The sequence below is a fragment of the Centroberyx affinis genome, unplaced genomic scaffold (genome assembly GCF_046629955.1).
Source record: "Centroberyx affinis isolate AG114_WGS23_722 - 3 ecotype Tasmania unplaced genomic scaffold, CSIRO-AGI_Caff_v1 ptg003345l_1, whole genome shotgun sequence".
NCBI classification, from domain to species: domain Eukaryota; kingdom Metazoa; phylum Chordata; class Actinopteri; order Beryciformes; family Berycidae; genus Centroberyx; species Centroberyx affinis.
The window spans coordinates 2,501-20,000 of NW_027281341.1; the positions used below are offsets into that span (position 1 = coordinate 2,501).

The 17,500-nt window shown below is 46.2% G+C and overlaps 2 protein-coding genes across 2 annotated transcripts in view; one reads left to right on the forward strand and one right to left on the reverse strand.

Moving 5' to 3' along the window:
• The window catches only part of LOC139660587 (protein transport protein Sec23A), a gene marked incomplete at both ends in the record, with an annotated part of 23,704 nt that overhangs the window by 2,359 nt on the left and 3,845 nt on the right, over positions 1–17,500 (forward strand). Inside the window, 7 exons of the mRNA XM_071538758.1 lie at positions 1,058–1,134; positions 2,127–2,271; positions 3,042–3,200; positions 3,488–3,603; positions 4,174–4,297; positions 4,399–4,479; positions 4,624–4,713. Coding sequence (XP_071394859.1) covers positions 1,058–1,134; positions 2,127–2,271; positions 3,042–3,200; positions 3,488–3,603; positions 4,174–4,297; positions 4,399–4,479; positions 4,624–4,713 — 792 coding nt within the window. The remainder of the gene's footprint in view (positions 1–1,057; positions 1,135–2,126; positions 2,272–3,041; positions 3,201–3,487; positions 3,604–4,173; positions 4,298–4,398; positions 4,480–4,623; positions 4,714–17,500) is intronic.
• Positions 6,808–13,596, reverse strand: LOC139660588 (adenosine receptor A3). The gene is made up of 4 exons (XM_071538760.1): positions 12,900–13,596; positions 8,025–8,178; positions 7,486–7,601; positions 6,808–6,941 (listed from the first exon to the last, which is right to left on the reverse strand). The coding sequence occupies exons 1-4, from the start codon at positions 13,594–13,596 to the stop codon at positions 6,808–6,810; spliced, it is 1,101 nt and encodes a 366-aa protein (XP_071394861.1).

The following is a 17,500-nucleotide window of genomic DNA, read 5'->3' on the forward strand; positions in this document are numbered from 1 at the left end:
GCGACGTCGATTCATAAATCATATTTGAGAACTAGACCAAAAGCTGTATGTGCGGTTGTGCTCCCTGATCATTTAACAGCATCATATGTTATCCCACCTGTTTGTTCGTTTGGAGGCTGCAGGTGGAGGGAGGCTCCTTCATCTGACGCCATCCGACTCTTTCTCAAATCGTGTCGGAGCTGTTCAGCCTGTCTGGACGGTGCCATGCCGTTGTTCCGACGGCCCGTTATTCTGAAACCCCAATAGTCCGAAAAATGTCCCATCGGACCGAAAGCCCATTTGTCCGACAGCCCGTTATCCCGAAAACAAACGGCCATTGCTCCGAAAATACGCACTCTCCCTGCAGTTAGAAAGATTCATGGTCTGCAGAAGCACATGGCTAATAATTATGCAGAACGATGTCATCGGACCTTCCCGGGTGGAAGCTGGCTGTCGGACCTCACGGTCGAATATTTACTCTAAAAATCCTTCTTCCCTGAATTGGAATTCTGCAGCGTTCCATGCAGCAGTGATGTTACGATGGTAGTGAGGCTTAATCCCCTAAGAAGAACAAGACAAGCTACTGGGACATTTTTCAGACTATTGGGGTTTCGGAACAATGGGCCGTCCCCGTCTGGACTCGTTTGCAAAGACGGCAAATTACTTCATGTAGGTCCTTCGGCTTGCCAGTTTCGTCCGGTTTAAAACCGAAATAATCCCAAATAGGGGATTTTGTATTCTTGTTGCCGCGCCGCACACACACCTGCATGAATATATCGGCAATCGCCGGTTGATGGGCTGACGGTGGCTGGTTGGAAAATTTAAAAATATCGCCCAACCCTAGTAACTAGTCCTGTAACTAGTCCTGTAACTAGTCCTGTAACTAGTCCTGCTGTCAGAGCCAAGCAGCTGCAGGTTCAGCTCTGCTCAGACTGGGGTGACAAGGCCGCCGTGACCTTTGACCTCTGACCTCCTGACTGTTGGTTGGTTGTAATGTTGATGATGTAGGAACTGAAGTTTATTCTGCTGTGGACTCAGTGAGTCACAGAAATGTGACGTGAATGTGTTTGACCTGCAGGAGATGCTGGGTCTGACCAAACCTTCAGCCCCCCAGGGACGAGGACCTCAAGCTCCTCAACAGCCTCTGTCCAACAGGTACACACACACACACACACACACACACACAGAAAGCACTGCTTTAAAATGGCTGCAGGCAAAAAACAAATGTGGGGGGGGGGGGGGGGGGGCAGAGAGTTTCAGATCTGGAAAGTCTAGAAACGTCTGGAACATGAATCTGGAAATTTCCAGATCTGGAAAGTTTGGGATTAGACAAACAGTCTGGAAAAGTATTGATTAATCATCCTGACAGACAGAACACATCTACCAGACTGTGGAGCCACACTGGCATTTCACACATGGTGATATTAGTCGTATAAAATAATATTGATCACCAGTAAAATGTTTTCAGGGTGTTTTGTGGAGTTGCTCAGCAGTAACGTGTTTTCGGGATGTTTGGGTGTGTGTCGGGTGTGTGTCGGGTGTGTATCGGGTGTGTCGGGTGTTTGGGTGTGTGTCGGGTGTGTTTGGGTGTGTTTGGGTGTGTGTCGGGTGTTTGGGTGTGTGTCGGGTGTGTGTCGGTGTGTGTCGGGTGTGTGTCGGGTGTGTATCGGGTGTGTCGGGTGTTTGGGTGTGTGTCGGGTGTTTGGGTGTGTGTTTGGTGTGTCTTGGGTGTGTCGGGTGTGTGTCGGGTATTTGGGTGTGTGTCGGGTGTGTCGGGTGTGTTTGGGTGTGTGTCGGGTGTTTGGGTGTGTGTCGGGTGTGTTTGGGTGTGTGTTTGGTGTGTCTTGGGTGTGTCGGGTGTGTGTCGGGTATTTGGGTGTGTGTCGGGTGTGTTTGGGTGTGTGTCGGGTGTGTGTCGGGTGTTTGGGTGTGTGTCGGGTGTGTTTGGGTGTGTGTTTGGTGTGTCTTGGGTGTGTCGGGTGTGTGTCGGGTGTGTGTTGGGTGTGTCGGGTGTGTTTGGTGTGTGTCGGGTGTGTGTCGGGTGTGTGTCGGGTGTGTGTTGGGTGTGTGTCGGGTGTGTGTCGGGTGTGTGTCGGGTGTGTGTTGGGTGTGTGTTGGGTGTGTCGGGTGTTGTTCCGCCCCCCCAGGTTCCTGCAGCCGGTGCAGAAGATCGACATGAACCTGACGGACCTGCTGGGCGAGCTGCAGCGCGACCCCTGGCCCGTCACACAGGGCAAGAGACCGCTCCGCTCCCTGGGGGTCGCCATGTCCATCGCTGTGGGCCTGCTGGAGGTGAGGGGGTGGGGTAGGGGGTAGGGGTGAGGAGGTAGGATGTAGGAGGGTTAGGAGGTAGGATATAGGAGGCTTAGGTAGGATGTAGGAGGGTTAGGAGGTAGGATGTAGGAGGGTTAGGAGGTAGGATGTAGGAGGGTTAGGCAGTAGGATGTAGGAGGGTTAGGAGGTAGGATGTTGGAGGGTTAGGAGGTAGGATATAGGAGGCTTAGGTAGGATGTAGGAGAGTTAGGCAGTAGGATGTAGGAGGGTTAGGAGGTAGGATGTAAGAGGGTTAGGAGGTAGGATGTAGGAGGGTTAGGAGGTAGGGGTTAGGAGGTAGGATGTAGGGATTAGGAGGTAGGATGTTGGAGGGTTAGGAGGTAGGATGTAGGAGGGTTAGGATGTAGGAGGGTTAGGAGGTAGGATGTAGGAGGGTTAGGAGGTAGGATGTAGGAGGGTTAGGAGGTAGGATGTAGGAGGTAGGATGTAGGAGGGTTAGGAGGTAGGATGTAGGAGGGATAGGATGTAGGAGGGTTAGGAGGTAGGATGTAGGAGGGTTAGGAGGTAGGATGTAGGAGGGTTAGGGGGTAGGATATAGGAGGGTTAGGCAGGATGTAGGAGGGTTAGGAGGTAGGATGTAGGAGGGTTAGGCAGGATGTAGGAGGGTTAGGAGGTAGGATGTAGGAGGTAGGATGTAGGGTTTTTGGTTCTGATTCTGGTAACTGGGTTAGGCTCTAACACCGGTGTGATCAGCTGATCGCTGACTGAATGTTAAATTTTACCCATAGTGCACCTTTCCGAACACCGGCGCCCGCATCCTGACGTTCGTGGGCGGGCCGGCCACCCAGGGGCCCGGCATGGTGGTGGGAGACGAGCTGAAGACGCCCATCAGGTCCTGGCACGACATCGAGAAGGACAACGCCAAGTTCATGAAGAAGGCCACCAAGGTGTGTGTGTGTGTGTGTGTGTGTGTGTGTGTGTGTGTGTGTGTGTGTGTGTGTGTGTGTGTGTGTGTGTGTGTGTGTGTGAGTGAGAGTGACAGTTCATCCTGAGATCCAGACTGGTTTCCTTCCTAGTTGTTCATGTTACTTTGAAAAGAGGTATTTAACTGTGTCTCTGTGTGTGTTTCTGTGTGTGTTTCTGTGTGTGTGTGTGTGTGTGTGTGTGTGAGTGTGTGTGTGTGTGTGTGTGTGTGTGTGTGTGTGTGTGTGTGTGTGTGTGTGTGTGTGTGCAGCACTACGAGGCTCTGGCCAGCAGAGCGTCCACTAACGGTCACATCATCGACATCTACGCCTGCGCTCTGGACCAGACCGGCCTGCTGGAGATGAAGTGCTGCTCCAACCACACAGGGTACACACACACACACACACACACACACACACACACTGACACACACACACACACACAGCTGGGTACAGTAGTTGTACTAGTGCTGGTTCGATAGAAGAAAGCTGATTGGTTTCCTTATGAACCCATCAGGGCCGATAGACCAGGCAACTTTTGGGGCAATTTTGTAGGGCAACGTTGCCTGAGATGTGTCAACACTGTGCAGTGACCACATGGCAACTTGTGTATCAGATGAGTTAAATCTGATCCCAGCTGGAAAACACACCTGGATGAGTTCTATTGTTAAAAATAGAAGTGGTTGCTAATGGCAACGAGGAAGTTAATTATCTTTCTTTCTTCTGTTTTTATTCTTATCCACATTTCCATTCCAGTCATTTCTGTGATTCTGAATCTCAGGGTTTGATTTTACTGAACCTGATGCTTCTGTGTGTGTGTGTGTGTGTGTGTGTGTGTGTGTGTGTGTGTGTGTGTGTGTGTGTGTGTGTGTGTGTGTGTGTGTGTGTGTGTGTGTATGTGTATGTGTATGTGTGTGTGTGTGTGTGTGTGTGTGTGTGTGTGTGTGTGTGTGTGTAGGGGCTACATGGTGATGGCCGACTCCTTCAACACGTCTCTGTTTAAGCAAACCTTCCAGAGAGTTTTCACCAAAGACGTGCAGGGATCCTTCAAGATGGCCTTCGCCGCCACGCTGGAGATCAAGGTACGAGTCGTGACATCACTTCCTGCTCCGCCGTGTTGAAGTCCTCCATCTGCTCTGTCCTTTTACGTTCTGTTTCTGATCTGGGGTGTGTTTGTTTTCAGACGTCCCGGGAGGTTAAGGTCTCCGGAGCGATCGGACCCTGCGTCTCCCTGAACGCCAAAGGACCCTGCGTCTCCGAGAACGTACGCCGCAACAAGCTAACCTGCTAACTGACTTACCTGAAATCACTGTTTTATTTATATTTTATTTATGCTGTTTTATAGTATGTACAGCTGCTCTGGGGGTGTGAGCTGAATCTGTGTGTGTGTGTGTGTGTGTGTGTGCAGGAGATCGGGACAGGAGGAACCTGCCAGTGGAAGATCTGCGGTCTGGATCAGAGCACAACGCTGGCTCTCTACTTCGAGGTGGTGAACCAGGTACGACCTCTATGACCTCTGACCTCTGACCTGCTGACAGTCTGACTCAGTTTGTGTCTGGCTCCTCTGCTGCTGCATTAATAATCATTTATGTTATTAATAACTGATCCAGAGCTGATTGATCTGTCTGGGTTTCCTTGTGGTCCAGGTTTTAAAAAGTTTGATATTTACAGAAACAGTAACGTTTGGGAGCAAAACTGCTGTTCAGTCTGATAAACACTCTGTCACTTCATACATAACGATATTATATTAACAGAATAATAATGAATAATGTTGAGCTGTGCAGTCACACTGAACACGTTCACATCTTCACACCCAGTCTACAAACTAAAGTCTAGAAAGGAGAGTGTGTGTGAAGCCTGTGGAGCCAGCAGGGGGAGCAGCTGAGCTACAGACCGTCAGTAATAAACAGAGTACTAAAACATCCTACTGCAGTAGAAGTACTGTATTTACTGAAGGAGAAGTAAAAGTCCTGGTGTAAAAATGTCCTTCAGTAACAGTACAAAGTGTGTGATTTAAAATGTCCTCAGAGTAAAAGTTCCTGAGTTCCTCTTTAGAACAGAGAACGTTGTCAGCTGTGATCTTTTCCATGTGATTCTAAAAGTAGAGAGAACAGAGTTCAGACTGGATTCTTTTCACTGGAAACATTAGAAATGAGAAAATAAAGTGCAGAAACAAAGTAAAGTCAGATTCCTCTTCTCACTGTGAATGGATCCACAGTTTGTCAGTTTACGTTGATCCGGTTTCTGTTGCTGATGGAGAGACACACAATCTGTTCTGTGATGGATGGATTTAAAATGGACTGAAGGACAAAACTGCAGGAGAGATGGACTGAAGGGAAAGTCACATGACTGACTTTAACAAATACTCCAAAAAAGTACAAGTACACAAAAACCCTCAATTATCATCAACTCACAGTAACGAGAGCAGATGTAATCAGTTGCTTGGTATTAAAGAAACACACCTGACTAGGTATGACTGGTGTTTATTTTGGAGATGATTGCCAGTTTTCATACAGTTTGATTTCAGTAGCCCTCCTCGGTCTGGGTTCAAGCCGTGGCTCGGGGTTCCTGAAGGGTCGGGTGTGTGTCTGCGGCAGCAAAGTTTTCTTCATTATAACCATAAAGACATTAAGACGAACTTGTTAGCCAAGTTACAAAAAGTAGCTAGATTTAGTTTTTTGCATCATCTTCATACCAAGGAGCAGTAAGTAGACACACAGTAGACACACAGTAGACACACAGTAGACACACAGTAGACACACAGTAGACACGCATGAGGCCATGGACCCACTGGATCAGATTTAGTTCCATATGGAAGAGTTTAGTGTTGAGTTACAGCTGTAACACTGAACACACAGATACTAAAGGTGAGTGAGAAGTCACTTCTACGTTCTCTAGTTGGGATCATTTCTATTAAATGATAGTGAAATTAAACTGTTCCTCGTTCCACTGGAACCTCCTCAAGAACCTTTGTACCTCCTCAAGAACCATTTGAACCTGGGGCTGGGCGATATAGTTGAAATCAATATCATGATAATCATAAGGATATTTCTCGATGTTGAGAAAATGTTTGTGATGTCAAACAAAACAGAAATATTCAAATAATATTCCTACCATACCTCATTTTATGAGAGTTTTTAAGTAAAATTTGCTTGTCATCATCAATTTAGACAGCAGAAATGTGTGTCACGATATTAAAATATCTTCATATCATCACGATATGATTCCACTGAAAGACGATAAACGATAATATTGAATTATCGCCCAGCCCTATTTGAACCTCCTCACGAACCCTGGAACCTCCTCAAGAACTCTTTGAACCTCCTCAAGAACCCTTTGAACCTCCTCAAGAACCCTGGAACTTCCCCTAGAACTCTTTGAACCTCCTCAAGAACCCTGGAACTTCCTCTAGAACTCTTTGAACCTCCTCAAGAACCCTGGAACTTCCTCTAGAACCCTTTGAACCTCCTCAAGAACCCTGGAACTTCCTCTAGAACTCTTTGAACCTCCTCAAGAACCCTGGAACTTCCTCTAGAACCCTTTGAACCTCCTCAAGAACCCTGGAACTTCCTCTAGAACTCTTTGAACCTCCTCAAGAACCCTGGAACCTCCTCAAGAACTCTTTGAACCTCCTCAAGAACTCTTTGAACCTCCTCAAGAACTCTTTGAACCTCCTCAAGAACCCTGGAACTTCCTCTAGAACTCTTTGAACCTCCTCAAGAACCCCTGGAGGTCCCCAGTCCCCACATTGAGAACCACTGTCCTAGGAGTTGGGGACCAGCAACCTGAAGCCGCTGGCTCGTCGCAGCGCTGACTCAGCACGCCAAACAGGCGAGGGGATGAAAAGTTATTGAAGTTGTGTTTGTGTTTGGCTCAGACCTTCATCAGCCAGGAGGCGGAGTCACAGGAGCGTCTGTGATTCGTCAACAAACAGACGACATCATGAATGAGTCCTCTGTGTTGATGAGGTCACGGGCTGATGCCCACAACAACAACAACAACAACAACAACAACACAGACTGTGAATGTGACAGAGGATAAACGTCCCATGTGAACACGCCTTACACATGTGGTGATGATGATGATGATGATGAAGCTGATCTGTTGTCTGGTTCTGTCTCAGAGCTGATCAGCTGCTCCGGTGATGGAGGGGAGGAAGATGATGAGGATGATGATGGTGGTTGTGTTGGTTGTATTGATGGTGATGAAGATGTTTGTGATGGTGGTGATTTTGGTGGTTGAGGTGCTGCTGCTGCTGGTGTCTTTGAGCTGATGTGATTGGCTGTGTCCAGGTGGAGGGCGGGGCTCTGGGGGCGGGGCTTCCTGTAACACCGACACACCTGGAGAAACCTGAGGAAGCTCTGCCTCACAGCCAGCCTGTACCTACTGAGAGAGAGAGAGACAGAGAGAGAGAGAGGGAGACAGAGAGACAGAGAGAGAGACAGAGAGAGAGAGAGAGAGAGAGAGAGAGAGAGAGACAGAGAAAGAGACAGAGAGAGAGAGAGAGAGACAGAGAGAGGGAGAGACAGAGAGAGAGAGAGAGCTAATATTCATCTTGATGCTTTGGCAATATTGTCTGTGAACTTTCATGCCAATAAAGCACATTGAATTGAATTGAATTGAATTGAATTGAGAGAGAGACAGAGAGAGAGAGACATGTCCTCTGTGGTTGGTAGTGATTGGACGAGATATTGAAGTTCAATATATCGCAATATAAATATGTGACAATACGTATCGTGGGGCAGAAAAGTGAAACCTGATATTGGCTATTAGTGTGTGTGTGTGTGTGTGTGTGTGTGTGGTCCTCACCTGTGTGTGAGGCAGGTGATCCAGGGGTTGAGGGCGGAGCCGCTGAGCAGCAGCCAGGTGCAGAGGGCAGAGGTCAGGGCCGCCGCCCGCCGCCCGCTCAGCGTCTCGTACAGACACAGAGAGGAGAAGGGCAGCCAGCAGACCAGCAGACACACTGCAACACACACACAGGTCACATGACCAAGACAAGACTTCAGACTGGATTGGGTTCTGGTGACTTGGGACTTGACTCTGACTTGTACTCTGATGACTTGAAAAGGTTTCTAAAGTCTTGACTTGAGATCTTGTGTTTGTGTAAATTACTTAGATTGAAAGTGATGAGATTTGTTCCAGCAGACGACTGAATTTAAATTCTGTTTTCTGAATTTGTATGGAATGATTGAATTTATTGAAGTTGAAACTGATTATAGAAATCAAACTCATGATGCTCTTACCAAGTTTTTATCCTATTAAAACCATATTGCATTGAAAAGTCCTAGATATTTAGTTTTCTTTAAGATATTAAATTGATACTGGACTCTTGATTTGTTCTGACTTGACTTGCTGTTCTACATTTAGACTTAAGACTGGACATTAATGACATGGACTTGACTTGGAAATCTACATTTAGACTTGAGACTTGACTTGAGACTGACTTGCCCTGCCATCATAATTTACATTAGTTTGACACTGCCTCCTACTGTTTGTCTGCACAGCTCATCGAGGCCTCAGTTACTCGTCTTGTCAGGTGATTTCTGGATCTGAAATTCAAATATCTGCCAGATCTCTCCGGGCCAGATATGAGTTGCACCACATCTGACAGTTCAGCGCAGCTCTGTGATCAGCTGGCAGTTCAGGCTTCATGCAAAATATGTAAAACAGCAGAAAATAACCTTCCTGGAAAAAGGCGTTGAGGGTTCGTGAGGCGAAGCTCCTCCTCTCTATACTCTGTGTCTCGTGTGGCGGAGGTGGAGCCGCTCTGAGGCAGCAGGGAGGCGACCTGTAATATGAGCTCCTAGCAACCTCTGGGTGAAATGGCAGTAAATTATTGAATCGTGAAATTCTTTGGGGAATTGTCTGAAGAGTAGTATGTGTCATTAAGTAGAAGGCCTATGTGCTGCGGCCAGTTCACAATACAATGACAACTCACCATATTACTCACAATCGAGAACATAAGTGAGAGATTTCCCTCGAGAAGTCATTCTTCTACTTTAAGGCCCAAACTCACCCCTCACGATGGGATAGTATGGGTAGATTATACCTTTTCTGAATCCTTACAGTCCTGTGAGTATTCCAGTTCTTGATGTTTGTGTCTGTGATGTTCCTAGATGTCACAGTGCTCAAATAAAGACTATAGTTTAGGTGAAAATTGTGGAAAAATGAATGTCACTGACACTTTGAAGAGCCCTTGTGACCTCTTTATTTATCAGACAGACTCACAACTGGGCTTGAATGAAAGCTAAGAAGCTGCCCTGTAAAATGATATCAAACATATTCTCATAAAACATGACTAAAGGCCCTAAAAATTTGCCTAAATTAGGATATGTATCATCATGATATTATAATTTACATACATAAAATCCACAAGGAACCAAATGCAAAAGGTAAACAATAAGTAATAATACAACACAAAAGAGAAGAGAGCACCCCCCCCCCCATGCCCTAGGCACATTAACACACACTCACACTAGGGACGGTCGCTGTTGGTTACCCGCACTCAATCAATGCAATCAGAAAAATTATATATTCCTAACACATATTCACACACCCACACACACACACAGAGGGAAACGTAGAGGTTCTATAAAATCGCTGCATAATTCCATTTGTGTTATTTCATAGTTTTGAGTCTTAACTGTTATTGTAAAACGTGGAAAATAGGAAAAACAATGTGGTGAAAGTGTGGTGTGCCGCATTGAAAAGACGAGTGTAACTGAGGCCAGAGATTGATGTCAACATGAAGCAGTGATGAACTGTATTCTATAAATAAACAGGTGGTAAACAGAGGTTAGGCTTCAGACTGAACGAGATAATAACTAACCACTGACTGACTGTTGAGCCACAGCAGCAGGCAGCACAGACACTCTCTGTCTGTCTGTCTGTCTGTTCCTGTGCCTGGTTCTTCTGTCTTCCCCTTCACCACCCCAACATCTATAATCATTCTCTGGTGCTGTGACCTCTGACCTCTGACCTCTGACCCTCTCACTGCTGGTCAGTGTGTTTGTGACAGTAGCTGCGGTTACATGAGACCTTTTTTTTTTCATTCTGAATGAAATCATTCCGAAGGAAGATTGCCACGCAAGTGTTTACATGAGCGATAAATATAACGATGGCATTGAGATGTGTGTTTACATGCTCCACAGTGTGTGATCAGAATAAAAGTTTCTGGCATACGCAGAACACTGAATCAGCTCTCTGACACAGGCTTATGTTTTTAAAAGATGGAGCTGCGTCGGTTATTTCTTTCCTGTTGTTCTTTCTGATGAAGCAACAGTTTTATCAAAGCATACGACTCCATAAGTGTCAGAAAAAGACGCTGGGTCCATTTGTAATTTTCACCGCTGTAAACTGAAACCGGCCCGGAGAGGCGGAGTCAGGACTTGATATAAAACCGGGCTGCACCGCCCACATCAAGCCCGGGCGCTCCGGGGTTAATAACAAGCACATCCATTCAAATCCTCCCGGGAAAAAAAGGGGAAACGTAATTGACGTGACTTACGTTAAATGAGCGAGTGTGAGCAGAAAGAGGCGAGATAAAGAAAGTGATCGGAATGAGTGTTTACATGTCGAGATTTTATCCATCGACCGGATAATGAAAGAGTTAAACAGCCCGAGCAAACGGAATGAAATTTAATTCGGATCGGCCAGTTTATTCTGATCGAGGCGTTTTTATTCTGATTGGGCTGCTGTTCTGATTAAAAGGCTCCATGTGAACACAGCGTGTGGTGAAGTGAGTGTGAGTCGAGTCTCACCGCTGCAGCCGTGATGCAGCAGGACAGACAGCTTTAGATTTCTGCTCCACTCTGTCATTTAGTTTATAGTGAGTTACCTGAGTCAGCGTGACCCCGACACACACCGTCCCAACAGCAGACCGACCCCGACACACACCGTCCCAACAGCAGACCGACCCCGACACACACCGTCCCAACAGCAGACCGACTTCACTCTGCTGTTTGTGACTTTTATGTCTTCACTTCAGAGTCACATTTTGGCTCAAATGTCCAGAAAATAAAAACAAAATCCACCGCACTTAAACCTGAAGAGAGACGCGCCGAGGATAAACCTGATAAACCAAACAGACCTTCAGCTCCAGATTTAGTTATTCTCTAAATCATAATAATAACAATAATAATTTACCTAATTTCCCCTCAGGGATCAATAGCGTGTCATCTTATCTTAATACAACGCAGTATAACTTTATGGGGCAATTTAAAGGACGCAATTAAAAGTACAAACAGTCATTAAAAATAAACAGAATACACATATTACATAATAAAAGAGGAGCGGAGCGGTCAGATTTACAGTTGGCTGTTTGCATATTGTGCTTGTGAAGCTGCAGAGTGGTCAAAGCTGAAATTATAATAGTTTATGATTGTCCAGCTCACAGCTCTGATTTCAAGTTTGTATTTCTTCTGTTTTTCCAGAACTGAAGGAAAGTTCATCAAAAACTCTCTGACACTTCTCCAGAGAACCAATAATAATAATAACAACAACAATACTGAACCAAGTTTATTAATTAGACAGTTTTTTTTAGCCAGCTATACTGAACAAAAATATAAACGCAACACTTTTGTTTTTGCTCCCATTTTTCATGAGTTGAAATAAAAGATCTAAGACTTTTTCTATGCTCACAAAAGGCTTATTTCTCTCAAATTTTGTTCACAAATTTGTTTAAATCCGTGTTAGTGAGCACTTCTCCTTTGCCAAGATAATCCATCCACCTGACAGGTGTGGCATATCAAGATGCTGATTAAACAGCTGATTATAGCACAGGTGAGCCTTGGGCTGCTCACAGTAAAAGGCCACTCTAACATGTGTGTGCACTAACACGGATTAAACAAATTTGTGAACAAAATTTGAGAGAAATAAGCCTTTTGTGTGCATAGAAAAAGTCTTAGATCTTTTATTTCAACTCATGAAAAATGGGAGCAAAACCAAAAGTGTTGCGTTTATATTTTTGTTCAGTATAGATGTTTAGAATAGAGCAGGACTCCAAGTGATGGTTGGTGACCTGAAGACTAGAGCTGAAGAATCAATAAAAAAAAAAAAAAAAAATCTAAATCTCAATATTTCCAAATCTCAGAGTGCAGTTAGTTTTTAACTAGTTTTTAACTAAATCACTTTTCTTTAAACAATTTTAAAGTTCTAAGAAATGTATGACAAGAAAGATTTGTGATGATATGAATCGCAGTTTAAATCGCAATATTCTGTCAAATAATCGTAATTAGATTTTTAGTGAGTATCTTTCAGCTGTACTGAGCAGACTGACATTTCCAGTCTGTAGTGTGAACCTGCAGCAGCTGCACAGCTAGAGTCGCTGTTACCATAGCTAGGTAAGTTGTGTAGGCCAGTGGTTCTCAACGTGGGGTCCAGGGACCACCAGTGGTCCTTGAGGGGGTTCCAGGGGGTCCCCAGCAAATTGATGAATTGTTAAACTTCAGCATTATTTCATTTACAAGAAGTTAGAGAATGTAGAAGAATGATTGTACTGATCATAGTTTCACTGTTATCTTTCTCTATGACTATAATGCAGATATTCATACATTTCTGGACAAAATCATGTCAAACAATAAAAACATTCTCAGATTTCGGTCATCAAATGGGGGTCCGTGGCTCTAATGTGGACTAAATTAGGGTCCTTGATATGAAAAAGGTTGAAGTCCAGTCTGAACTCACCTGAAGTGGCCACCATCACCATGGAGCTCCTGCAGTAGCTGTTGGCGGGAACGTAGAAGCAGTGCTGCTCGTTGCACGCGAACGTCCCGCGCCTCGCCTGCTTCCTGGCGATGTAGACGATGCAGCCGTACAGGAAGCACATGGTGAGGACGGGCGCCAAGACGCCCGCCGCCATCCACAGCGCGTTGAAGGCCTTGTTGTCGGGCGTGAAGCCGGGGCAGCAGATGAAGCGGCGGTCGCTGTAGGAGTAGCTGCCGAAGCCCAGCAGGGGCAGAGCGGCGCCCAGCAGGCAGAAGGACCACACCAGGACCAGGACCGCCCGAGTCCGCCGAGCCGTCCACAGCCGCCGGTAGCTGAGCGCCAAGCGGATCTGGGCGAACTTGTCGACGGTGGCCCAGGTCAGGGAGTGGAGGGAGGAGGTCTGGAGCAGCAGGAACAGGAAGCCGCTGCCCTGGCACAGCGCGCCCTCGCTGGGGAAGCCGTCCGGCCGCAGCAGGCTGTTGTGAGCGCCGAACGGGACGGTCCAGAGTCCGAGCGCCAGGTCGCTCAGGCCGCAGCTGAGCGTCAGGCCCAGAGTCTCGCCCCGCAGCTCCCTGTGGAGCAGGAGCACCAGCAGGAGCAGCAGGTTCCCGCTGACCGAGGCCAAACCGGACAGAAGCATCAGAGCGGCGAACAGCGGCTTCACCGCCTCCTGCATCTTCACTCCGGGAAATATCTGGCCAGTGAGCTCAGATTAGACTTTATCAGAGTTGTGCTTCCTGTCTGTCAGCGTGGCGTCAGTCCAGACCTGAGCAGACGCTGACAGAGACAAACATCTCCAGCTGTTCAAACCGGACTGTAATCCTGAGGCTTGTGGTCAGAGGAGCCGCAGCAGAGAGAGCGGAGCGATGAGTGGAGTGTGAAGGACGGGTCACAGGGTCTGGAGGGTTAGAACGTGAAGGGACGTCACCGGAGGAAGTGGACCTGAGGTGAATCCGGGTCAGCAGCGGAGCCGTGATGATGTCACCCCGCCGAAACATCAGAGACGTTCAGTGATGTCATCTGTCGGAGAAGACGGACTGACCTGTCAGCCGATCAGAGTCCCGACCTGCCTGGTGAACGGCCATGTTGGATGAAGCCGGTTCAGTCTGGGACCTGCAGCACTGAAACACTTTTGACTTGATATCTTCATCTAAACTCTCCGCTCCTGAACCTCCAGTCTTCAGTCTGGTTCCTTCTGATTCCAACAAAGTCAGACTACTGAGGCAGTTACAGAGGAACCTCCTCCTGGTCCTCCTCTTGGTCTGGATCTCCTGCTGGTTCCTCCTCCTGGTCTGAACCTCCTCCTGGTCTGGATCTCCTCTGAAGTGTGGCGGAGCAGAAAGCTGCTGTCTCTGTCTCCTCCCTCCACAGAGTGATGAGGCGTCTCCTGCTGTGTGTGTGTGTGTGTGTGTGTGTGTGTGTGTGTGTGTGTGTGTGCGTGTGTGTGTGTGTGTGTGTGTGTGTGCGTGTGTGTTGGGATCAAAGTTAAGTTTTCCTCTGGAGACTCTGTTGCCGTGGAGCATCTGTCACCTGCTGTGATGATGAGAGGACACACACACACACACACACACACACACACACACACACACACACACACACACACACAGAGGATATTGGATGTTCAGCTAGTGTTTACAGTAAGGCAGCTGTCAACAGATAAGTGTGTGTGTGTGTGTGTGTGTGTGTGTGTGTGTGGGTGTGTGTGTGTGTGTGTGTGAGACAGCCTGGTTGAGTTAATGACAGTTTGCTGCAGCTCCATCATGTTTAATCGTCCTGAGGCTGTAAAACCTCAAACCTGCTGGAGGTTTACAGCTGAAATATTACAGACCATAATGACTGGTTTGGTTTGGTTCAGTTTAGTCTAGTCTAGCTCGGTTTAGCTCGGTTTGGTTCGGTTGGGTTCAGATCGGTTGAGGATTGATCTGTCCGTGTTGAAGCAGCTTCCTGCAGCAGAACCTTCATCTTGTTAAACTGCTGATGTCAGAATACCAGAGGAGGAAGAAGTACTCTGATCCTTTACTGAAGTAAAAGTACCAATACAACAATGTAAAAATACTCCATTACAAGTAAAAGTCCTGCATGAAAAATCCTACTTAAGTAAAAGTACATAAGTATTAGCAGCAAAATGTAGTTAAAGTATTAAAGTAAAAGTAGTGGTTTGGTCCCTCTGACTGATATTTTATTATATATGACATCATTAGATTATTAATACTGAAGCATCAGTGTGTAAGCAGCATGTTACTGTTGTAGCTGCTGGAGGTGGAGCTAGTTTGAACTACTTTATATACAGTTAGCTAGTTTAGTCCGGTGGTTCCCGACCTAGGGGTCGGGCCCCTCCAAAGGGTCACCGGATAAATCTGAGGGGTCGTGAGATGATTAATGGGAGAGGAAAGAAGAAAAAACAAAGTTCTGATACACAAATCTGTTTTCAGTTTTTGGACTTTTTCTCTAATCTTTGAGTTTTGCTGAAATATTGGATCATTTGAACATTTATTGAAATGAAACCATGTGAGGTTTAGAGGGAAAAATCACTATTTGGTGGAGCTGTTAACAACTCATAGACATCTGAAATGTGACCCGACTACACACTGCTTTTTGTAAGACGTCAAAAGTCAAAAAGGTTGGAAACCACTGGTTTCATCTTTAACAATGTGTTGTATTTTAAAAGCTTGTTATATTATCCATTGTGTCAAATCTCCATCTGAAAAGTAACTAAAGCTGTCAAATAAATGTAGTGGAGTAGAAAGTATAATATTTCCCTCTGAAATGTAGTGGAGTGGAAGTATAAAGTAGCATCAAATGGAAATACTCAAGTAAAGTACAAGTACCTCAAAACTGTACTTAAGTACAGTACTTGAGTAAATGTACTTAGTTACTTTCCATCACTGCAGAATACCAGGAAAGAAAGATGGAAAATAAATAGAAACACAAATCTGCTGTTGAGGCGAAAAAATCCTGCTGCTGCTGCTAAGATTTAAAAAATCATCTGAAAACATGAAGACTGACTGACAGCTCCATCCCTCCTTTCTCTAACTCTGTCGTTTCCATCCCTCCTTTCTCTAACTCTGTCGTTTCCATCCCTCCGTTCTCTAACTCTGTCGTTTCCATCCCTCCTTTCTCTAACTCTGTCGTTTCCATCCCTCCGTTCTCTAACTCTGTCGTTTCCATCCCTCCGTTCTCTAACTGTCGTTTCCATCCCTCCTTTCTCTAACTCTGTCGTTTCCATCCCTCCGTTCTCTAACTCTGTCGTTTCCATCCCTCCGTTTCCATCCCTCTCTTCTCTAACTCTGTCGTTTCCATCCCTCTCTTCTCTAACTCTGTCGTTTCCATCCCTCCTTTCTCTAACTCTGTCGTTTCCATCCCTCCGTTCTCTAACTCTGTCGTTTCCATCCCTCCTTTCTCTAACTCTGTCGTTTCCATCCCTCCGTTCTCTAACTCTGTCGTTTCCATCCCTCCGTTCTCTAACTCTGTCGTTTCCATCCCTCCTTTCTCTAACTCTGTCGTTTCCATCCCTCTCTTCTCTAACTCTGTCGTTTCCATCCCTCCGTTCTCTAACTCTGTCGTTTCCATCCCTCCTTTCTCTAACTCTGTCGTTTCCATCCCTCCTTTCTCTAACTCTGTCGTTTCCATCCCTCCGTTCTCTAACTCTGTCGTTTCCATCCCTCCTTTCTCTAACTCTGTCGTTTCCATCCCTCCGTTCTCTAACTCTGTCGTTTCCATCCCTCTCTTCTCTAACTCTGTCGTTTCCATCCCTCCGTTCTCTAACTCTGTCGTTTCCATCCCTCCGTTCTCTAACTCTGTCGTTTCCATCCCTCCGTTCTCTAACTCTGTCGTTTCCATCCCTCTGTTCTCTAACTGTCGTTTTCATCCTTCTCTTCTCTAACTCGTTGTCATCCCTCTCTTCTCTAACTCATTTCCATCCCTCTCTTCTCTAACTGTCGTTTCCATCCCTCTGTTCTCTAACTGTCGTTTTCATCCCTCTCTTCTCTAACTCGTTGTCATCCCTCTCTTCTCTAACTGTCGTTTTCATCCCTCTCTTCTCTAACTGTCGTTTTCATCCCTCTCTTCTCTAACTCATTTCCATCCCTCTCTTCTCTAACTGTCGTTTTCATCCCTCTCTTCTCTAACTCATTTCCATCCCTCTCTTCTCTAACTGTCGTTTCCATCCCTCTCTTCTCTAACTCGTTTCCATCCCTCTCTTCTCTAACTCGTTTCCATCCCTCTTTTCTCTAACTGTCGTTTTCATCCCTCTCTTCTCTAACTCGTTTCCATCCCTCTCTTCTTTAACTGTCGTTTCCATCCCTCTCTTCTCTAACTGTCGTTTTCATCCCTCTCTTCTCTAACTCGTTTCCATCCCTCTCTTCTCTAACTGTCGTTTTCATCCCTCTCTTCTCTAACTGTCGTTTTCATCCCTCTCTTCTCTAACTCATTTCCATCCCTCTCTTCTCTAACTGTCGTTTTCATCCCTCTCTTCTCTAACTCGTTTCCATCCCTCTCTTCTCTAACTGTCGTTTTCATCCCTCTCTTCTCTAACTGTCGTTTTCATCCCTCTCTTCTCTAACTCGTTTCCATCCCTCTCT

What these genes read in the sequence shown, in the direction of transcription:
- LOC139660588 (XM_071538760.1), bottom strand. Translation starts at nt 13,596, where the DNA reads ATGCAGGAGGCGGTGAAGCCGCTGTTCGCCGCTCTGATGCTTCTGTCC. An exon ending in ATCACCTGCCTCACACACAG is followed by an intron (nt 7,602 to 8,024) that starts GTGAGGACCACA and finishes TCTCTCTCTCAG; the next exon opens with TAGGTACAGGCTGGCTGTGA. An exon ending in GGACACAGCCAATCACATCA is followed by an intron (nt 6,942 to 7,485) that starts GCTCAAAGACAC and finishes GGGGACCTCCAG; the next exon opens with GGGTTCTTGAGGAGGTTCAA.